We start from the raw sequence: 25,368 nt of genomic DNA, 5'->3' as shown, positions 1-25,368 counted from the left end.
ATCTTGGTCGCATTGCCAATGGGAGGATCTCCATAGCATTAGTGATCTCGACATTCAAATGCTCATAACTCTTTTATTGCTAGTCCTATTTTACTCAAAGTTTTGTTGATCTTATTCTTTGATTTTTCTGCTTTCACAAAAGCTAACTTGCTCCAAGAGTTTCATTCTCCTTTAATATTATAAGGTGATAAAAAAAAATCATTTGATACTTGGAACAATCGGAATTTAAACATCATTAATGAAGCATGGAGGTAGACATAATCATGCGAAGTTTTACGGAAAGCAATTGTCCACATGTTCAAAATATAGCGATTGTGTTTCGTTGAATATCTTGTTAGAATCAGTTTGATCAAAATAGATAATTACAGTCATTCGATCCTTCAGACTGGCTATGTTCGATGGCAGTGCCTTAATCTTTATAGCGTATTGAAGAAAGGGCAACACTGATAATGATCTACGTGCTATTGGTGGAAGTATATTTTTTTTTTTCGGATTAACAAAAAAAGAAAATAAACATCCATCTACAAATTGAAATGTTCTGTCTGACCAGAATCATGTAAAAGTTCGTTATTGGTGGAACCTTGGTTGAACACACAATATCATTTTAATTTCATTTTTTACAAATTCTTTTCCAAAACGTATTGATAATCACATTCATTTTGATTTCCAATCTCGACAATGCTTACTCGTACTCGCAAAGAGAGCCAGCGAAGTGATGATAGAAAAACTGAAAAATCGGTCGAAGTCCTCTGGCCGCCCCCCCCCCCCCCCCCCCCCACCTCACCATTGCATCCTCTCCGGCATCCTAGTATGACAAGTCGGTGAAAGGGATACATAAAACCTATTTTTAACGTGACAATGTACCCCTTGGCCTTCCCGTGTTAATCGCTTTGGAGATTTATTTTCGAAACTATAGACTTCGATCATGTATCATAGTCAAGGTGAAGTCCCGATGGGTTTTAAAATCCAGTTTTGTTACTATTATCATGTACTTAGGCAGGTAGGTAGGCATCTCATCTTGTCAGTGTATCGTGTTTTATGAGTGATCAAGCGATGAAAAAGGTTGAAAGAATTCTCGCATCTTAAATCAACCTGTGCACAATAGCAAACCTGATAATGGTTGCTATAAATATCAATTTGCTTTATATCAAACATTTCTATCACAGCCTTTCATTCTTGCCAATACAGCCTTCAACAGTTCCATTTACTCTTGAATGATATGAACAAATATTTCATCAGAGTGTATTTCAAATATGTAATTACTGACTAAAAATATTTATCGATTCTTGTAAAAATGACATTTGCTTCAAATATGATGTATTCATTTTGACAAGAATTTAGCCCTTGTTTATATAGAAATTCAAATAAGTTCCCCCTCTGATAAGGTTCAGATATGAATATATGAGCATATTGAGTGATGTTTTAAAATACGGAATTTAGTGTGATGTTATTATTTCATTAATTTTTTTGGTCTAAAGAGTGCTAACTTAGATTTGTGATAAGGCTTTTTTTTTTGGGGGGGGGGGGGGCTGGTCATTCAGTTTGCTTTTTGTGGGGGATGAACAACCATAAACCCTATTGGGGTCTGTAATCATAGAGTATCAGAATATCCAATTAATTTCCTTAAATTACTATACTGCATGGCCGATTCAATTATTCAAGCATGCCGATTTTGTAACAAGTAATTATGCAGTGCGTATCAATAAAAAGTTTACACTTAGAAAAAATCCTGTAAAATTATATATTTGTAATATCCTGAAGATTTTTCCACATTTTAACATTGGTACAGATCCATTTAAGCAAATGACGATATAACTGTCGAAAAATATTTCCGCTTGAGTGAGCACCACATACTTTTGAAAAGTTAGTGAAAAATGATTTGCGCAGAACTTTGTAATAGTTATGCAAATAAAAGTAGACCTTAATCATGAAGAACACGTGGAATTTAGCTAGTAAAATTGATTTGAAGATATCTTTTACCTTTTTTAACTTGTTTCCTTGCCCAAAACACTTCGAAGAGTGCATTGCGCCCCATCGTGACGATATTTACTTTACACTGAGCTGTGATTAACATGAAATGGCTTAGGCTTGATTTTCATTTTGTTAATCATTGCCAAGTTTGGGAAAAGTGTGGAGAAACAATTATTAATAATGAAATGTAAACCCACTTTAAATGATAAAAACTTAGTTAAAAAAAATGCTGGAGATGTCTGATATAAATTTTTGTTCAGATTCAGTTATGTCCTCAGATCCAGCTGGCAGAAAAGGGTAAAGGTTGTGCTTACTAAGTGTTGAAATTTCAATTTGGGCGGTAAAATTGTTACAAAATGATTGAATGTATCCGTTTTATTTCAATTGACTAAAAGTGTAAGGGAAATGTATGAGAAATGTATCGAAGGGTAAGTTTGATTTCGCCCTTTCCCCTTGACACAGCGTGAAAACGAGCATTTCTGCGCAAACAGATTTCTGCGAGCTTTACAAAAATGGACAGTGCTCACTCAAGTGTAACATTCTGTCAAAACTTTTACTTTTATTGGATAGATGAGACACAAACCCAAGTTTATATGTGAAAAAAATTACCCACATGTTGTATATTTTTTAATTCCCAGGGCTTTTTCAAAGTGTAAACTTTTTTTGATACGCACTGTATATCTAACAAATTATATTTCCTACTCTCGCTCATTCTCAAATTTCCGAATATAATTGCAAAATATTCTAGAGCTCAGAATCCGATAATTACATCGCTATAAAAAAAGTATACTCCCTCCAAGAAAATAAGTTTGCTTTGTAATATGCAACTGAAAACGTACAGAGTTGGTTTACTGACTTGAATCGTGTGTTTTTTATCACCATTGGTGCATTTAAGACTAGGCAAAAATAAATTGGGTATATGACGAGAATGGGGTTATACACAAGATATGATATCGCTAAATCGTTATATAGAAATATTTTTATGAACAAAAATTAAATCAGATATATTGCTATGATTATTACGTGACACCATATGCATGCTTCATAAACCAAAGAAATTGCCAATATAGATCATTGTCAGTGGCGTGATGAACTAAAAAAAACTGAGGGTGACATATTTCATTTATTCTCATTTATTCATTCTTTTCTCATTTGATTATCTGTATTTATACTTTGTTATTTTGTTATTTGTTGTGTTATCTATTTCTTGAGGGGCCCACATTGTACAAGCATTGCTTTTTAGTGGGTCCCTCCATTTCCATCTTAATTTAATTTCTATTGAAAAATAGTATATATATTTAAAACCTACAATGTGTTGCCCAAATCGTCTAAGTGTTTTTTTTTCACTACATATGTATAATTAATTTTGTTTGCAACGGATACAAATATTTATGTCTTATATATGGTATACAATTTGTTTTTGTTTGATGGAAGTGAAATAAATGAATTTGAAATTTGAAATTTAGTATATATATATATATATATATATATATATATATATATATATATATATATATATATATATATATACTGTAAAAACTGTGGTGTTAAAACTGACACCAGTGGGTGTTAATAGAGGACCACCCCCTCTGGTGTTAAAATTACACCCTATAGATTGAATATAACACCAAAGAGTGTACATGTAACAACCAAAGGTGTTGCAATAACACCTATAGGTGCTAAACTAACACTGTCAATTTAACACCGGTGTAAAATAATTGGTGTGGTCCTCTATGTACACCGGTTAACGCCGCAGTTTTTGCTGTGTATATATATTTATATATATATTTATTTATATATATATATACACACACACTCACACACACACAGTTTTACCCTCATTTGTTTTTTTGTGTGTGTATGTATGTATGCTCCTGCGATAATTGCTCCACGTTTAATTTCGTCTAAGATGTTGGGTTGGGGATGCAATATAGTTTTATGTAAGGTTTAGGGTAGGGTATAGTGTTAAACCCAAGGTTGAAGTTGGTCATTCGACTAGTGTGTGGAATATCAAGCGGAGCAATTGTCGCTGGAGCAAATATCATGGAACCATTTTCAAAGTTGCGAGCACGGGAATTTGTATCCTTTTTTAATGAAATTTTAAATGACTTTGTGATAGACTTTGACGTGATATAAAAAATAATATCAGATTGCATTCCTTTTCATTCCACCCCTTAGCCGTGGAATTGTAGGGGTCCAGTGCCCCCAGCCCCCCCCCCCCTATACGCAAGTGATCACTGACCAGAAACTATTCAGAATTATGTTCTTTCATCCTTGTAATCCACGCCAAAATTCATGTTACGGTGGTTCTGATCTGATACACACTTCACATTCGAAATGCATGTATATATAAAGTCTGATGGCGCTCTCTTTTTTTCAAAAATAAGTGAAATACATGAAATATGAGGGGAACTAGATTAAAACCGTCTGGATATGATTGGCATGTTCGGTATGGTCTCGGTCTGATCGTATAGTTCGACCCGTATCGCTCTCGTCAATCATTCTATCCTGATGTCATACAGGTGTATATCTTTTCACCCCCATCATCTCGGGAATCTAGATTTATGAGTAAAGGTAAGATCTTAGCAGGAAATCCCGTCTGGGTTTCCTACAAATTGGAACCATTTTTTTTTATCCAGGAAATTACAGAGAAGGGGCATTATCAGAATCAATGTTTCCCAATATCGATATGTCTCTCACAGTATTAATGGACTAGATATCACATAAACACACAAAATGGAATTTACATCATCTCATCCACTACGTTTTTTTTAAACCAAAATGTGGTCTTCTTGATTTAAATAAAAGACATAAAGGCCTATATTAAAATTGACGTTTTATAAATTCTTCAGAATTTCATTCAGTTTTGTAAGATTAACATATGTATTTTATTTTCATTTACATCTCTCAACGTCGTATCTATTTTATTCAGAACATAATAACATAACTTTTAAGTCACTACTAAACATACAATAGATCAACTTAGGCCCTAAATGTTGTAAAGACTTGGCAGTGTTTTTGAAATGCTTTGACTGTTATTGTTGTTGTCGATTATGATAGCTGGATGATGGTTATTTTGCAGTACCCCCTTTAAACATCTCGTCACAATGTAGGGTATTCTTCTTAAAGGCTATCTTTCCGACCTCGTACCTTCAGTATATATGTTCATTATTATTATGGCGGCAATTCAAAGAGCACACCTGCATACCAAAATTGATCAACGCGCGATATATGACCCTCACCAAATTTTACACATGAGCATGCGATGATAGCTCGAATAATCATAACAACCATTTGAAACACATTTAATGTTGTATCATTTCTTCCGGGCTGGTTTATTGAAGTGATTATTCGCTTACCCTCTCAATCATCGCTCTAGTTGACTGACGAGAAGTGTGAAGAAAATAAATGACATTGTCATTGAAATAATGTTTAAATCGGGTTGGATGCAAATTAATAGTTAACCAGATATTTTTCGTATATTATTGCTTGATCTTGTTGATATAACGCGACAATTTCCTAAACTCTTTCACCGCGTAAACTTGTCTGACACACCGTGTTTGAACCATATTTGCATATCAAATTTCTGAAATTCTTCTTCTTCTAACCGAAATAAGATAATACCCTTTTTCTACCTGTATGGGATGCATGGTTCGAAGGGAATAATATTGCAATAATCTGTTTGTTTATGTAAAATGCAATACTATCAAAAGAATAGAAGGCGCTGTGATCAAAACTTGTGATTAGGGATAGGGCAACCAGGTTCTATCCATTTGGTCGACATAGGAGGGTCTTGATGGAAAACTCATATAGCCTTACTTGATCTATAAATACTCAGTTGGTCTAATTGTCATTTAGTCAAATACCCAGATGGTATCATTTCCGCTTCGTATACGTATTCAAATTGGACCATAGACAGTTTATCTGGTCATATATATGATGTAAAAGGAAGAAAAAGTTTAATACATAGAAGCGATGACCGAAGTAACCAAACACATTACAAAGGTGTTTCTAGGATTTAAGGCTTAGTTGGCTAAAATTTCGTGAAATTATTGCCCCTATTTCATTTGCACGGCTATGCCCTGACTATACCTGGATGAAGAGAAGGGAATGTAGATAAACGCCTTGCCAAAATGAGGTGCTGCGAAGGGAAATGAACCACTGACCCTGTGGTTCAAAGTCTGATGACTTATCCACTGATTCACCACTTAACATTGTCCACCAAAATACTTCATCAACATCATTATTTTGTGGTACTATATAGGCCTCTGGGTACAGTCCCGCTTATGGAAGGGCCAATTAGCGAGTTTTCGCTCAGTGACATACGGGACTCTCAGCGGTAAATTACCAATTCGTCTACTGCCAACTCGTCCACTCACCACACTGTCTACCTTCATTAGTTTAATGCAGTTCCGTCCATCAACATTTTGTCCAACAACCATTTGGTCCAATAACCATTTGGTCCAATCATCACTTCGTCTAATCTCCATTTCGTCTATGACCATTTCGTCTCATAAACAATAACTAATATCTATTTTATTTTCATTCATTTTCCCTAATTATCACTTAGTCTAATTTAACCAAATGATATATGTACTAAATGGCTATTGGCCCAACCGGTTATTAGATGTAATGGTGAATGGACAAAATGGCAATTAGACCATGTGGATATTGGACGAACTGATGGAAGACCAAATGAAAGTAGACGAGTTGGCAATTGGACGAATTGGCATTAGACCAAATGGAAATAAATCCTCTCAACGACAAGGGCGTATGGCAAGCCTTTTCCACACATTATTCCTATTTCTTGATATCGAGAAATACATTTTATATCAAGAATCCAACAATAATTGTCTCGCCTGCATATAGCAAAGCGAGACTATGGGTGCTTTTCCGACGGCGGCGGTGGCGTCGTCAACATTGAAATCTTAACTAAGGTTAAGTTTTCGAAATGTCATAACTTAGAAAGTACATAGACCTAGTTCATGAAACTTATACATTGATGTAATCAAGTATTACTGGATATCCTATACGAGTTTCAGATCACATGATCAAATTCAGAGGTCATTTAGGGTCAATGAACTTAGACCTTGTTGGCGGGAATTTACGTCAAAATCTTAACCAAGGTTACATTTTTGAAATGTCATAACTTTAAAGGTTTATGGATCTAGTTCATGAAACTTGGATATATAAGAATAATGGTTTATCCTGCAAGAGTTTGAGGTAACATGACCAAGGTAAAGGGTCATTTAGGGTCAACAAACTTTGGCCATGTTGGGGTATTTGTTGAATTGCCATCATTACTTTGAAAGTTTATTGATCTAGTTCATGAAATTTGGATATAAGAGCAATCAAGTATCACTAAACATCCAGCACGAATTTCAGGTCACATAACTAAGGTCAAAGTTCGTAATTAGGGTCAATGAACTTTGACCATATTGGAGGTATTTGTTGACTTTCCATCAGATATTTAAGTGTATATGGATCTAGTTCATGAAACTTACTCATAAGACTAATCAAGCATCGTTGAACATCCTGCGTGAGTTTCAGGTTACATGACCAAGGTCAAATGTTATCTAAGGTCAATGAACTTTGGCAATGTTGGATGTGTTTCTTGAAATTACCATCAAAACTTTGGAAGTTTGTGGATCTAGCTTATCGTAAAACTTCGACATAAGTGATACTTGGACAAGTATCACTTATCGTATTAGGTCACATGATCAAGGTCAGAGGTCCCTTACGGTCAGTGTACATAGTATTTTCTTTGTCATATGAAAGGTGTTTTTTCATTAGTTGTTTTCAAAGTCAGTTCTGCTGCTATATTGAAACGCGTAATGCAGGCGAGACTGTCAGAGGCATTCCACTTGTTGGCCTGAAGAATTAAACTCTTGACAACAAGAAATATAATCATTGACATCAAGATTTGTATTTCTTGTTATCAAGAAATGTAATAAATGTGAAAAGGCCCTGATATACGCCCCCCGTCGCTGAGAGTCCCGTACGTCGCAGAGCAAAAACTGGCAACTAAAGCACTCACGAAAAAATGGAATAGAACGTCACTCTTTTTACTCAATGATTTACATGCATAGTACTTGAGCCTATGCCCCGATAGTTGCAAAACTGTTATACCACCCCCCCTCCCCACCACCCCTCCCCACCCCCTTCTCCCCCTCCCACTCTCCCCCCCCCCTCTTCCCCCCCCCCCCCCCTCTCCTCCCCCTCTCTCTCTCTCTAGTATCATAGGTGCTATATTTTGTTTTGTTAAACTGTGTTTCGTTGGTTCTGATAGAATTTCATCACTTGGCTGTTCTCTCCATCATCAACTTGAAATACCGGTACCCTCTCGGGAAGGCTAGCCCGGGTAAGAGAGGCAAAGTGACAATGATCGCTAAATCAAAGTAAATGCGTGCCATTTATATTGCCCCCGTAATAGTTACAGAGCTTGAAATAAGCCAGCTCATTCTCTTCCAACACACATTAGTGATAACGTTCATGTGCAGATTGGTAAATTGGTTTACCCTGAACGTAAATCCAACAGAACTTTAGGGATAACGTTAGACAAATAGAAAGAAAATAGATTGAACATCGTACAACGAGCATCAACATGGAGAGAAAAGGATCTGAGATTGAAAATAAAAATTGAAATTATGAGGCACTGAATATTAGGTTTATTTCTATTTCAGAAGGTAATGGCAAGGGCGGTGGAGCCGAGGGCAGGGGGCACTCGCCCCCTCCAAAAAAATTCCCCGTATGAAAAAAATGCGATTTTCAAAATGGAAATTTTCTTTTTTCTAATTTGAAAATGCCCCTTTTTTCAAAATGAAATGAGCCTTTTTTTCAAAATGAAATACTCTCTTTGAAGTACAATATAATACATTTTAGGTTTAAAAAATCACATTTTATTTGACTCGCGATTCGCGCTGGCATTAATTATTGTTTAGTAAGGTACTCATCCCATTCATGGTTACAAAAATACTTATGATGTCCAGTTTTCGATTTGTGAAATATGTATCCTATTCATGAGTCACTAAATGCAGTCCTTAATTAAACAGGTACCTTTTCTGGTCAGTATACTGAAAATTTAGGCTCGCTCTTCACGCATTAATTCTTTAGTTAGATACACATGTTTTTCATGATTACAAAAACTGCTCGGAATGTTTCCATTTCATGTCTTATTACATGAAATGTCCAAAAGTTTGAGCTCGCGATTCGCGCTCGAAACATCTTGCAAGAATGCCCTTTTAAGAGTAATTAGTGCCGTAATTGACCAAAGAGCGAGTTTAAAAACTTCAGATTTGATTTTTTTCCAAACCGCTCGCTCTCTATGCTCTTTCGCGCGGAAAAAAATAAAGCCTTAATATATATCTTACGGTTCTTACCATCCAATAACATATCGATAAGACCCTATATTTATCATTATACTTATTCATTTAATCATAGAATTGTGTTATCATGATTATTTATTCATTTTCATAATAGTCATTCAATATTGATATATCTCTTCATTGGTCAATTCATGTCGTTCACTATAAAAAAAAATATTGGGTAAAAGTGCTCCATGAGGGTAATTGCGTCCAACCAACATTGGGCATTTCTTTTGGGCATTTTTATTTATCCAGTGTGATGAAAATTTTGCCCATTCTAAAGTAATTGCTGCTAATTTTTTAACTTTACTGGGCAATATGCTTCCCGCATTGGGTAAAATACTGCCCAAAATTGGTTGGACACATAATTACCCTCGTGATGGTAAAACTTTTACCCAATATTGTTTTTACAGTGTTTTGTATTTATTCATCAAATTCATTAGTCATTTACGATCTGTCTCACTCTAAAAACAAATCAGTCAAATTGACTAGATCAGTACTCAACTGGGTGCAACTGATATGTCTAGTGACATTTCTGACGTATATTCTAGTCAGAAATAACTCTGTTCTAGTAAAATACGACTAGAAAATGGTCAAATATGACTAGAATAACAGTTGCACCCAGCTGACCAGAGTTACTAGTCCTTTTGACTGATTTGTTTTTAGAGTGGCTTATACGTCATTATCTATTTATTTCATAATATATATTCGAATTTTTTTAAGGTGCAAAACATCAAATAGAAATTACAAACAAGGGTAAAATTTTGTAGCAATAAGAACTCATGAAGGCAATAGAGTTAATACACGATATGGATATATTAGACAGATGTATACTTCAAATATCTAAGAGCCAGGGACACGTGCACATATACTTACAAACATATAAAATAAATAAATAATTACAATTTTACTAAGTACGACAATGAAAATAACTCCAGATATCAACCATTCAACCAATATTATCCATGTTATTGCAACAGAAACAACAACAAATAATTAAACATTACTACATTAGGTCCCGGTTCATTATCACCAGCATGGTTAATGCCAAATTCGACTTATCCTTACCTTTCTTCGAGGTGTATGGTAACTTTTTGGAGGGTTAAAACCATTGTTAAATTATGACATATTATGTGTGACATAGCAAAGAATCTGACTTGTTACGGTTTTTAAATAAATAGTACCAAATTCCTTTAAGAGAATATGGGCGGTTCCAAGAGAATGTGTGGTCGACAACTCACAATCAAACCGCCGCCAAACCGCTGTCATACGGATGATTTCAATTTATTTTCAGATTGCATCTCATTATAAAAAAATATGTCCACCTGGTTACTGCACTTGTTTTACTACTTCATCAATTACGAAAGTAATAAGCCAGAATTGCTTTGATTTGGATAAGCGCTTTGTGTAAACTTGCTTTCATTTGAATAAACTTGCAGACCAACAATACATCATAAAGTAGTTGAAGTGAATTCGAATTGCTGGGAAAAAAGGAATTTCATATTTATGTCAGGTTTTCTTCACAATTTCATTGTATTTAATTTGTGTTACATTGTATTGTGTTCTAAATTCGCTGCATAATGAATGATTGTTGAAATGAAATTAAGAACAAAAATTACAAAATCAATTTGAAGATAATTCTTTAAAAACGCAAATTTTTAAAGGTCCTCAATATTTTCTTGAATCATAGAGTATGTGTGAAAGAGGTAAAACTCATTTCCTATTTCTTTCTTAGTTTTGGGAGAAAAAAATATCGAGAAAAAATATAAAGATATTTTTGAAAATATATGTATATTCGTTAGAGAAAATATATATAATGTACTGTATTTATGTATACACATTAACAAAATAGCACGTTGTTTAAGCCTGTCGCTCTGACAACAAGTTGTTTAAACATTTTTGTAATTGTTTAAACTTTTTAAACAACTTGTTCAAAAAGTTTAAAGTTAGAGTGTTGGGCTTAAACAACGTGCTTAAAATCTAAACAGCGTTTTTAAAGTGTATACAGGTGTATCCCTTCACGAGTATTTGATTATAGGGTCTTGCGCCTTCTTCTATTGTATAAACATAACTTGTTCTTCATGACAAACTGATTTTTGTACGAATTTCTCTTTACAAAAATGTAGACTTTTGTGAATTGGAAGAGAATAAATGTTTATTTGAATAGGAATTGAAGAATTGAATGTTAAGAGGATAGAGCTCTAAGGAAAAGAACGGATGTTGGTTATCAATGAAGGGTATCCCATCCAAAGATCACGTCGTGACCCCTGTACCATTTCCCATAGCATACCTGGTACACATTGATTTTATTTATGGGCCTATATTCATATTATTTATATACACCTTGCAAAAAGTCATTGGAATTGGAACAGCTGCGTTAGAGGGCAGAAATTCATGAAAATTGTAAGATAGTGTTCGCTATTTTCAATAGTTGATAAGGGTTAGAATTGTACATAAAAATGTCATTTTAAAGAATATTTTATATTGAAAATACTGATAGGCATACATGTTTGTGCAATTGATTGACAAACTTCAAAAGTTTAGCCTTTAAAATACCTTGTTACACAAAATTATGAATATTTAAATTCATTACAATTCTAAACATTATTTAATGCATTCGATAAGAAATTACCAGGGACAAAAATGGACGAAAATTTTGAAAGAAAAATTATTCTCAGTGGGTACGCCTGAGTGAATATTTGTTGACCACGAATTGATTTGTCTTTTTTTTCTAACATCGTTTCTTTCATTTTACTTCAGGTCTATATTTTAACCATCTGTGTTGCCATTTTATTATGAATTATAGCGACATGAGTCGGAAGATATGATCAAAATTTCTAAAAGGTATATAGTTAAGTAATTTTTCCAAATGTATCTTACTTTTTGTTTCGTTATAAGCTCTTGTTTTTATTATTAATATTGTTGATCGAGTAAATTGTGTCTAAAATACACTGAGCTATATCGTATTTTTTCATGATATTATTACGTTAATTTTGAAACAGAAAAAAAATCAAATGAAAATTCTCAATTCTAGAATTCTTTCTATAGTTACTCCAAATCCACCTCCAATACAACATGGAAAATAGGATCCATGAATACAAGAACTGTGATCTTTTGTTACAGACCTCCCTTTTGCCCCCCCCCCCCCCCCTTCTCCCCCATTCCTTCTTTCTGCTCCGCGATTTTGTCCTTTCTCAGTTTGTGGATTTGAAGAAAGCTTGGAAGAAAAGGGAGGGGTGAGTAAAGGTTTGGTAAATTGAAAAAGAGCAACAGTTGTAAGCCTATTAGGTTGCAAAGCTGTATCGACTGAAAGTTCGACTCTTTTGTCAAGTGTCCTTTTGTTGGGACAAGGAAAGCATCGAACCAGGAGTGCTCAAGAGCGGCTAAATCAACAAGTATGTGTTTAGCTAATTGAGTAACTCTATTGTCGATAATGGGTCGTTAAGCGGTTTGAAAAACATGTCCGTCTTATCAATTCTGATGTATTGATTATTGGAGGTGAGTTTTTTTTTTTAGAGGGAATCTCTTCTTTCAGTATGGCCATAATCCCTGGTTTTCTCTCTGATCACCACATAATTGCGTGCCAACATTCCTACTCTCATCCCCAATGCACATGTGAAACGTCTTTCAACAGGTAGCTTGGTTGGCAAACAACTCTTCCTCCTTGCCCCCCCCCCTCCTGCTCTCTCTCTCTCTTCTATCTTTCTCATATTTCTGTATTTATCATTTTATTATCTTTATCTGTCTATCTTAATATATTAATGTAGCCTATTCCCCCCAATCATCTTATTTCAAATGAATTACTTGTATTTTTTATGCTTTCCACTATAGGTTTCGACCTCACACTTCCTTGCCCTTTTCTTACTTTTAAACGATGTCTCTTTTCAAACAAAATTTTCTCCGTCCACTTTGACAACAAACGCACATTATTATCTCACAAAGATACTACTTTCTGATATTTTATCATTATACCAAGGTTTAATTGAGTACTTGATTCTTAATCAGCAAAATCTAACCGAGGTTGGGTCAAGATTTTTTTTTCGAATTTACTGGTTTGTAACGATTATCAACATTTGAAATGATTTTGAAGATATTGTATTCACTTTGTTTCCTCTATTTTTCCCTCCAAAAGAATACATCCCTCCCTCAAACACTTTTCTTTCAGTTCTCTCTATTTTACTCCATCTGACGTCCATCACTCTTTCTCCCTTTCCATAGTTTCGTCACCCACCCCCAATCTGTTTCTTTCAGAGAGAACCGTTCATGACACGGAAAAGCCCGTGGGCTTATCCATATTATGATCCAGAAAAGTACTTCGTAGCACACTTTCTTCTTTCGAAAGCATTTTAACATTTAGACCGAGGCACGAAATGGCGTGAGGATCTTTTGTAGCTAGCAATTCGTCATTTTTTTAAAATATATAATGGTATATTCATGATGAATATCCTTACCAAATGGAATACTGGAGCATTTTACGACAAAGGAACACTATCTGTTCAAGGGTATATTATTTCCGTCATAATCCATCGTTGTTGTTTGGAATGTATCCCGCTCAATGTATTGTGTTATTAAAGAAAGGCAGAATGTTTGGATAAAGCCGCTTCATTATGGTCAAGTAAATCCGGTTATCTGAATAATACGAAGCTTTGTATAATGCTAATTGTGTAATTAATGGTCACAGTGTGGTACCCCCATGCCTACGGACCTCCCGCCAATCCTTACAGGCCAATTAGGCTGGCTAGACTGCTGAGATCGAGATCCTAACTTTCCACTATTCTTAACCAACTCTCAGAGCTCGCAAGAAGATCTAGCAGCGCCTTGGTCTAGCTACCTACCCATCGCAAACTCCACCGTGGGAAACCAAGATTGAATCCAGAATAGTGTTTCGATTGGCAGTTCGGTTCAAGTACGATCATACAAACATATCATCTCCCATCTTCGAACATTGGGATCATGAAGAGAAATTCAATCAACCAGAATTGATTTGTGCGCGCCAATTTTAAGAGCGAAGATAAGCACAGTAAACACCGGTCACCGTGTGGATGTGGATGTGTGTTCTGTTTTGGGTACCAAAATAAAGTGTGAACTAAAGTGCGATAGGTTTGGTAAACGACAGACCCCTGCTAAAAATGGATGTCTGGAAAGTCTTGATCTTGACTTTGATATGGCTGTTGACAGCAGACTCGGCTCCGCCGGATTATGTGACGTTAACCCGTAAAATGGAGAGCAAGATTCTACGGGTTATGGGTCTAAGCGAACGACCACGACCTAAGCCCAACGCTACGGCACCTCAATACATGTGGGACCTCTACAGGCAAATGGCAGCAACAGAAGAGGCAGCTAGTCGAGGAGGAGAAACTGAAACGGGGGATGAGGAGCAAGATGGAAGGCCGTGCTCCGAAACCAAACTCAGTAGCAACATCATCAGGAGTGTTCCTAATTCAGGTGGGTCTAGTATCTTGAACTTTGCATCTTGTATTTCTTTCTAGCCATATGCTAGGTTGAAGAATGATTAACGATATCATATAATGACATGTGTCACGCCAATTACTACCAGGCCAAGGTTAAGGCAGCTGACAGCTGTCCCCATTGCTTGATTTATTTTCAACAATAATATGCTACCCATTTTATTTATTCACTTTATATGCCCCACTTCCAATGAATTTCAATCCGGGTTTCAATCATATTTATTCACTTTATACGCCCCACTTCTAATGAATTTGAATACGGGAGTCAATCATATGATTCACAGACCTATGTAATATAAAGTTCTCCCCCCCCCCCCGTCTCCTTATTGTCGACCCCTGATAAGTTATATTTTATCCACGGTTTAACAGTATTGTTTCAATTTATATACATATTAGTTATATTTTTCTTGGCCGTAGGATGGTCCTTTGATAAAAAATTACGATCTTTATCTAAATATATTTTGTTTAACATTAAGCGCTGAGTATTCATTTCGTATCATAAACTCTTTACACAAATCGGTCCCCTCTTATTCTACTTGCGCATATTTATTTCGGTGTTTTTTTTTATACATTTTCCCCTTCGTGTCCCATTTTTCACATTCTGTATTTTGTTTGGTAGCGTTTTGTAATGTCAATTCCCGAACATTTTTATTCCCCAACTAATGTTTTTATATCATAGTACCCCTAAGTAACAGCCTAACTATCATTGGTTCATTGACACTTCTTGGAAGAAATGAAAGGTCGTGTGACATCACTCTATTTTCTCTTAGTTTATTCACTGACTAGGCTTGTTAAAATACTTTGATTCAAGAACTTGACCCTTTAGTTAGTGCGTTAAAAGGACATGATTTGAAAATGGATTAGTTACTTTCAAGAATACGGATCTCTTTGCAATTAATTACTTCATCAATAACGTTCGATCGATGTGCTTAGTATTCCATGTAAACTCATTTAATCCTTAAGCGGGCCAAACAAAGAGGTTTTGAAGCTGCACCCCCGAAGCCAACGCCTTCTTGAAAACACCATTTTCTCATCTCATTCTACTAAGATGAATCTGTAACATTCTATAGAAAATTTGTTTAAGGGCATTTAATACCCTATAGAAGTTAGAGTTAAAAGCATACTTTAAACAAGACCCTATGTAGAATAAAGCAGGTTAATGAACAAGGGTGTAGATCCACTTCACTATATGGTTAATATTTTCTCTTTTTTTTCATTTTAAGTGTCCCTTTTTCGGAAAATTGAACTCATCATCTTTCGTCCTTCAAGTTGTCAGAGCTGATAACTTACTTGATTTTGATTAGCTGAGAAGCACGGTTGTCTAATTCTCACTATGGTAACTGTATGATAAAACAAACTCTTTCGGATAAAATATCTGACAAGTCCCACCATGCAACACAACTCTAGGACAAGAATCTGTCATGGTCATTTTTTTACTCCGTTTATTACAATATTCCTTTTGAGCTACTCTGCGCTAATCACGAAGTACACCCCATATTAGCACTTTTCTAAAAGACGTATTGCGACAAAAAATCTTGCTAGATTCGTTATCATTTGACAAAACTTTTTATATCCGTAAAACTTGCAGTATGGCGTCTTCTTGTATCTTGTATCTTGGATAAAAAAATACATAAAAACGCCATAAATTATGTGCACCTGCGTTCGGGATCTAAAATTAGATAGAGCTGATAATTTCGTCTATATTTTAAAAGCACACATGCCATTCTAAATGATAAGAAGAACTGTCACATATTATTTTGTAGTCTCCCTTATTAAAGTATATGCTGCCATTGTTTATTTTCTTTGTTGCACTGGCGTAAGGATGTTGGGCTTGGGTTGCTACGTCCCCAAAAAAGTTTAACGACTAAGAAAAAAGGATAAAAGGGAAAAGAGTGAAATATGACTTTATATCCGAATAATACTACGTCAAAATTTATCACAAAATTAGATTGTATATTAAAGGGTCTTTTTTTGCTCAATCGCTTAGCTCGGTCGTATTTTTTTAATTGCCCCCTCGAAATTGCTGGCCCGTTACTCCACTGATTTTGTACTAAAACAGTCATGTACTGTATCTTCTTCCGTGTTCAATGGTAACCTCCTGGCCAATTTAAATCAAAGAATAAAATAATTCAAAAGGTTTAATGAAAATTACTTGATAAAATAGCACATGAGTCGGCATACAGAGTATCAACATTAGTTTTATTAAAAAACTTCATTAGTCCTCGTTGATTAATTGGTGACATGTGCGTAAATCTGAAGTAAATTGTGATTTTTTGCGACATTTAATGCAATTTATCTTTTTATTACTTTAGTAGTGCAATTAAAGGAGAAGAAAGGAGAAAATGATTTCAAACACACATCCCTGATTTAAATTGGCAAATAAGAGTTTCGACGGGATGCTCACAAAATCCACATCAGATGTTAGAAATAATATATCACAGTAACACGGATTTTTGCTTATATTATCAACCGTTTGACCTCAGACCAAATTGAATTAACATCCATGAACTTAAAACATTAAAACCCAGACGCACTATACATGGAATTAATTTATGTAAGTTTCTTTTTCATAAACACTACATAATAAAACATGTATACTTTGTAATGTGTGCGGTATGTAATCGGTACATGAATAATTTCCATACGGATCGGATCTATTACTATTGTTACGTCACACAATGACTGTTTGCAAGGTTGCCGGAAATCGATCGATGTATCATCGTTCAAATATGATGTCAGCCGTAGGATAGGATGACACGGCGATCTCGAGGGGGACGCCTTTACTTTCGTTGAATGAACATGCGATATTCTGTATTTTCGATTAAAAACACAGCAGTTTTTATCACGGTGAAATTTAGTAATGTCACATTTTAATGTCATAACTACCTAACATGGTTCTGTTTTTCCTCAAAGACGTTTGCCCAACAAAATGTTACAAAGTTAAGCGACTATAGGAAAGGGGGAACACTGCTATGTTTCCAACGTTGTTTTGTCCTTCAAAGACTACGACACGATTTCCTTAAGATATTTTATGATTGTTGAGAGAGGAGGAATGGGAAATAATAAAATAATAATACAGAATTCTGTAATTCGCACCCGGTTGAATGACGAAACCTGTTGATGCTCTTATAAGCTCAGACGAATACTTGAAACCACAATGTCATAATCAATGGCACCTATGAAACTGTTATATCGGTTTTAGAATCTGAATGTTTGCCCTCTTTGTTAGAAATAAGCACATGGTCATAATAATTGTGCCCAGGCTGGGTTGTTGCCCACCCATAATTTTGATTTACAAAAATATTCACAAAATGCACGTGAAAATGTCGGAAAATGTACCCCCAAATACTTTTTTTTTTTCAATCATAAAATGCAAGGTAAAACAAAACCTCTGTAATGCGCTCGGTCGTTTCACTCTCCCGCTTACACTTTCAAACATTTTACTAATTATTGTCATCTTTGGAAGGACATTGCGCCCGGACTTCTCCCTCTTCTTCCTTTTTCCTCCCTTTCTCTGCCTACTTCATCTTCTCTCCGCCAGTCGAAGTTTGATTCATCACACAACTGGTGTGCCTCCTAAGTGGACACAAGATGGCGTCAGTCGTTTTTACTGGAAATACTACATGGATGGCTCTGATCATTATTTCTTCGCGATAGTAAACCCTTGAACACTTTAACGTGTTTTGTCAGTACTAGCTTGTTATTTCTAAAATATATACCGCTATTCCTACACTACCTCATCCAACGTCAAATATGGGATTCTAAAATGGAATTCACAAAAAGGTTGAGGGTAGATTTTGGGCTTGCACTTTGCTGTATATCTGACATTGTAATCTAAGCCGAGTTCAAGTGCAATGCCATGATATTTTTTCTGCCCGTGGGTCTGAAGACTTACAGATGTTCACCAAGAACCCACCGTAATAAACACATCATCTGGCGACCATCATGTACCTGTAGAGAAGCGAAAAGAAGATGAGAGAGAGGGGGTGGGGCTGGGGAAGTTGGATGTGTTAGAGATGAGTTGATGGATTTTAAACTTGGTATTTTGTAAAGGTCCGACTTGTCATACCTGCATTCCTGAGTTTTACTCCGGGGGATGGATAATTGACCCTCGGGTGAAACGCAAAACTGAGTACAGGGTGTATCATGAATATAATATATTGTCAAGTCCCATACATGGTGCGTTGATTCCTGGTAGACCAGCTTGCTGGTGGTCCCCGAGGGGTTGGATTATCGTATCTGGTATAACCAGGGAAATTCCAGGGTAAAGGGTAAATATTCACAATATAAAGTTAAAAAAAGAATTAGGCTTTCAAGCCCCCCCCCCGTTGCATGCCCATCACTGCAACATACAAGAACCCACCGTAATAAACACAACATCTGTAATTGTTATGAATATTTTCATGTTATATATGATTAAGCTGTTTAATTTTGATAATGCATGATAAAAAAATACCGTATCCTTCTATTTATGTTTTTTGTTTTTAATATTTTAATTTCTTAAGCATTGTGTCACTATGCAATTGATTATCATAATTTATATTCTTGTACTTGTTTTGTAAAATATTTTGCAATTCAGCCTATGGCTGCGAATGAATTTTCAATAAACCATTACCATAAAAAAATGGAAAACTGTTTGTGTAGGCACAAAAAAAAAGTACGACAAAACAGAACTGACGCTCTTCGGGGTTAATATGCAATGATGATAATTGAGTAAAGGTAAATTTTACAAGCTAACGGATGAGCTTCTCTTTGAATTGACATAATTACATCCTCACTTTTAGAGGGGCAGAAGATGAGAACACAACCCCGTTGCCACCGACGCACACACGAGCGACGAGCCTAATAAACTTAGGTGACGTTTTACATACTTTATATAATTCTTGAGTTGATTTTGAAATTTTCCATACGTTCATACGCCAGCGTTCCCTCTCCTTGTCCCCTAGCTTATGTTTATGAACCCGTGGTATTGAGACACCTTGTAGACCTGTCAGGCTGTGTCGGGGTTTTGCCGCTGCATTCAGGGTGACGAGAGATGGGTATACCCACCAGGATCGGCGGCATGATACCCCTTCAAAGGGTACACCTGAGCCGGGCACGGGTGCTCCCGTAATTGCTTGATGATTCTTGACAAGGTTTACCGAACCATATATTTGATTGGCAGTTAAAGTGTATCAAATGAAATCCTCATCACGTGACACCCATCATCTTCATAACTGTATCACGAACACCGAACCTACCGATCATATCCAGGCTTTCCTATGTTGGCATTAAAGGCTAAATTCTATCCAAGCTTTTCTGATGTCGAAAATATCATGTACTATAAAATTACGAAAGGTTTATTCTGTTATTTTACTTGACTAGATATCAAGATAAATCATGTCCACTACAAAGTCGATATTAAATATTTAGTATCTTGCTTGCAATATCGACTTGTAATATGTAAAACCTTATGTCGGCATGTCGACTTACTAAGTGATTTTAGTCGACTCGACAAAACGAAATATTAATCAGACAGAATGTGACGTTGTAACTTCTTATTAAAGGGACTTGTTTTTTTTTTTATTCAAACATAATTTTACAACAAAGAAATTTGAAATTGAACTATACTTTTCCCGAGCTATACCCATTGCTCCAAGTCATTTATAGCTGTGATTTTCTAGTGGAAGAAGTGTTTTCAAGTCATTTTGAATAGGTTGCTAATATTTGCTAGTATTGATACCCACAATCAACCGATGATCAAGCCAATTGAAAGACCTATCATTTTATGAATAAAACAGCCAGAATAGTTTTATAAAGGGAATTTAATTTGGCAACAGGTGGATGACGCCATCTACGTCTACCTTTTATAATGGAACTCATTGATGTTGAGCTCTTATTGAAAACGGTAGTGGCACTTAATTCATATTTAAGTACATGTGAGTAATTTAAAAGAATACGTAGTGGTTTATGATATGTGCACAGAGTAAAGAAAACCACATTTACATGCACGTTTACAACAAGGTTTGAATGGAGTGTGATCGTGCTGTACTGCTGTTGTAAAATGACCAAATATTGGCTAAACATATGATTATAAAGTGGTAGTCACTATTCAATTTAATTACTCTGCTCAAGTCTGAATAGTGGTATTTTGAATACATTATTTATTTTATTTTATCAATCTTTGTTTATTACAGGTGGTAGCTTCCAAACAAGCAACTCAACAAGCCTTCAACAAATTCTCTACTTCGACGTAGCTTCCATTCCTAAAGCAGAAACCATTGAGGCTGCCGATCTCCGACTCGAGATTCCCGCTCTGTCATCAACATCGGATGCCTCTACATTAGCACTGAGAATATACCAACTACAAAGTCGGACTAGGCTAAATTCAGTTGTTTCATTGAAAGACAAACGTTTGAGATTGCTCGATGTTGTGTTTGCAGACATGTCCGAAGGCTACGCGGGGACGATAGATGTGATGATGACTGCGAGCTCATGGCGATCAAAGAAAATATCAAACCACGGTCTCTTGCTACACATGGAGACGCTACCGAATTCAGGCAACAGTCGAAGTGATCGTAGAACCATTAAAGAGCTTGGAATGATGGGTAATAAATGTACAGCCAATCTGATTGTGACGTCGTCAGAGTATCGACAGTGTCGTCAATCGAATCGACGGAACAAGCGACAAGCTGAAAGCGAAACTACCGCCGATATTTCCTCATTCCCGACGGCATCACTCACCAACCTTTGTCAACGACATCGTCTCTTTGTGAGCTTCCGTGACGTCGGGTGGGAGGATTGGATCATTGCTCCAATGGGCTACCAAGCGTATTACTGTGATGGCGAGTGTCCATTTCCACTCGGTGAACGACTCAATGGTACCAATCACGCCATCATACAGACACTCGTCAATTCAATCGATAACCGAGCTGTTCCAAAGGTCTGTTGTGCTCCTACTAAACTCTCTGGCATCTCTATGTTATATTTTGATAATAATGAGAATGTGGTGCTTAGACAGTATGAAGATATGGTGGTAGAAGCTTGTGGGTGTCGATGAAAGACCTCGGTTTAGGAAACACTTACCGTAGAATGACAACAGTAAATGCTACGAAGAACCATGGCGTACGAAGAACTGCACAGCGTCAAGTCTGAGTGTGTCTGATGAAACAAAGGAAGAAATCCCATATTTGGCGCGTTTTTATGAGTAATTTGTTTGAAGCAGTTTTAGCATTCCTCTCGCAAGGTTTTGAACCACGTTCTGCTTCCAAAGATCTACAAGATCATGTGTTATTATTCTTGTACTGCGACAGTTAAAGCAAAATTAGTTTATATCATGTTCGGATTGGCTGTTGAAAGCATTTTGCCCTCACTAATCCAATTCGATTCTGCTGGTTCCAATGACAAATTAAAATACAATCATTAGCTCTATTGGGGTATTCTTGGGATGGGAAATTGGATGGGAATTTTGGATGGAACACACTGAAAATGTAAAAAAAAATAGAAAAAATAGACCAGTCACTCACTAACTTTTGAATGGCGTCTTATGACAATGACATCGAGTATAACGGGTGGGAAATTGATGCATACTGTTGCACATGATCTTACGTACTTGCTTATAAGAGACCTTCGCAATGGCCTTAATATTCATTGAGCAATTTCTCAACCCCACCTTTCTGTAATGTAAGTCACAATCTTATTATTGTATGTTACATTTCGAGTGTAGAAAACTTTGTCACCGTTTATCGCAGGATAGCTTACGCTATTTTTTCTACCCTTTCTGGACAAAGCAATCATTATGTTGCCTATTTATCATTTAAACGTCATTAGTTGGAAACCTTAACCAAGTTTGGGTTGGCGTGACTCTATAAATATTCGACACTGTCAGTAGGTGTCGTCGCTCTACTGTTACGAATACTTTAAAAGGGTGTAAGTTGACGAGAGTATGAGTCTCTCCCGAGGCCGAACTCGGGGTAAAGAAGTGATTTTCAGCAACTGACACTCTTCATGTATGTACGACCACAATGTCGAAGAATTAGTTCGTTGCGATTGCTTGTTAAACGTCCAGTCCATTTATTTAGCCGAATCATTCAAAAGAAGACATAGGTGACGATAGAAAAGCCGTGGTCGCAACCCATGGCGCGTGCTTTTGCACTAAGGTGCATCGCTGGTTGCGTACTATCGGCAACTTTCTGTGATCTGTACGTCTTAATAAGAAGAACGAATAGCAGAAATTGGAAAATTGGTCAGAGTCGATTACAGCTGAGATGCGCGTGCTTACATAAGCATACACGATGGGTTGTGACCAAGGTTTTACATCTCTTAAAGTATCTATGAATCCCACTTTTGTCATGCATGATCTTCTTTTTTAATCCTCGAACGCAGAGGGTGCGACAAGGTTCTCATACCGAGCAACTTCTGTTTGAAATTATGTCTCCATTCACTTGATTATTATGGTATGATTACTCATTTCTTATTCCTCAAAAGAAAGACTGATCCTCCATTTTGCTCAGCAGTGGGATGAAAACTAGTTGGTAAAACCAACTAACAACGTTGGTTTTAAATGGGCAAGTGGTCCATTGCTCCTGATGGTCGTTCAAAAAAAAAACCCTGTCAGTTACGCTTGATTTTACGAACGACCCCTTCTTGTGCTTAAAAGATATTAAGGACACATCCCAGTCGTGCGTAAATTCATGCGTAACTTTATGAACAGCTTCATGAAAAACCACTCGGGTATATAAGAAGACATTCTTTCATCACAATGTTCAGTTTGTGTTGCAGTCATAGATCGTATCTTGAAAATCCGTCGTCAAAACTTTATATTGTGGTGTCCCGAGTTGCCGGTATCATGGGTATGATGATTACCATTGATTCCAATAAAATCACGATTATACCATCGTGTGATTCCATGGTGACACTCTCTGGCGATATTCTGTCCTTTGAAAAAAAAATACGAACAGATCTTACCCCCCCGGAAATTCCACATAGATGAGCTATGCTAAAATAAAGGCATACTTTTGCAAGTAATAACTGAACAGAATATTCTGATGATATTATCAATCTTACAAAATGTTATCCTTGATCAGAGTTTTATTTTTATTTTTTTGTATATATTTACTAGAGAAATGTATCTATCTATCAGGAGCGGCGTCAGGATATTTTGATAGGGGCAAGACTATCTAAAGGTGACGTCATATTTTTTCTCTATTATCTCTACTGAATTGTAGGGTGTTCAATAGATACACGACCTGGAAATTTCATTATACCTCTTTTCTCCCATCTTTCTCCATTTCTCTCTGTTTTCCCATTCCCCTGTTTCACTACTTTAAAATCTTAGAGGGCACCCTGATATCGAAGGGTTCTTTGATGGGAATATGACATAATTAGCAGGTGATTCCTCTTAAGATAAGGATGAATTTATATTCTTTTACTTTAATGTGTCCATTTCCAATATTGTGAACATGATGAATGTTGATTCTGTGTCGATCGGGGATCTTTATATAAGAATTATAATATGATTAATGACAATCACTGTTTGCAGTGGCAGAGGTAATGCGTTTTAAACAGAAATACATGACTTAATGAATTCAAATTTACAAGTCTGACATTATTTTTCTCGATGCCGACAAAATATTTTAGATCAAATTGTGTTACTACGCACATTCTTGATAATTTATATTGTATGATTAATAAACTAAATTTGCATTTATTTTTCCGCGTTCAATCATAAGTTTTATCACCCTCTTGAATATTTGAATTTATGTACCAAAATTGTTTTTTAATAATTTGATAACAAATTTTGAGGGAGATAATTTTCTGCATTTTATGTAAATAGCGAATCGTGCTGTGTACATTTAAATATTATTTTATATTGCCAATAATTATTGTGTGACTTTTTAAAATTCACAGCATAAGTTTTTATGTTTTTGCTTTCTTGAAATAAACTTGATCTATATTTATTCCATTAAACCATGCTATGTATTGTGTTAATATTGATTCCCTCATGACTTAACGCAGTATAATGATGATGATGATGGTGATGGTGATGATGCTGATGATGGTGATGGTGATGATGACGATGTTGGTGATGATGACGATGATGGTGATGATGACGATGATGATGATGATTACTACGCTGATGATGATGGTTATGAGGTTGATGATGAAGATGCTGCTGGTGATAGTGGTGATGGTGATGATCACGATGATGATAATGACGATGATGATGACACTGATGATGAGGATGATGATGATGATGATGATGATCACAAATGACGACAATGACACAGATGATCATGTGAATGCTCTTTTTTGTAATATGATGAGGCGACAGGGGAAGAATAAAAACAATGTTATAAATAAGAATGCATAAAAGATGGGTAATGGTGTTGAGGTAGAATGCTTGTGGTATCGGGAACATTGAAATAAACACAACCACTTTGATGATAATGAAGCAAGAACTTGTTCATTATGGTGAATATGGATTGACATAAAAGTAAAAAATGGGTCAAACAAAATAATAAATTGAGAATTATATGTGAAATTGTCTGAGACTATAAAAAAAACATTGGTGATGTAATAATAAT

At 35.8% G+C, this 25,368-nt stretch overlaps 1 protein-coding gene across 1 annotated transcript; it reads left to right on the top strand.

The window, feature by feature from the left end:
* Positions 1-13,583: 13,583 nt before the first annotated feature.
* Positions 13,584-24,751, top strand: LOC129264991 (univin-like). The gene is made up of 2 exons (XM_054902965.2): positions 13,584-14,780; positions 20,980-24,751. The coding sequence occupies exons 1-2, from the start codon at positions 14,465-14,467 to the stop codon at positions 21,840-21,842; spliced, it is 1,179 nt and encodes a 392-aa protein (XP_054758940.2). The 5' UTR covers positions 13,584-14,464; the 3' UTR covers positions 21,843-24,751.
* The last annotated feature ends 617 nt before the right edge of the window (positions 24,752-25,368 follow it).

This window comes from Lytechinus pictus, chromosome 7, assembly GCF_037042905.1.
Source record: "Lytechinus pictus isolate F3 Inbred chromosome 7, Lp3.0, whole genome shotgun sequence".
Taxonomy (NCBI): Eukaryota; Metazoa; Echinodermata; class Echinoidea; order Temnopleuroida; family Toxopneustidae; genus Lytechinus; species Lytechinus pictus.
This window is presented reverse-complemented; position numbering and strand designations above follow the sequence as displayed.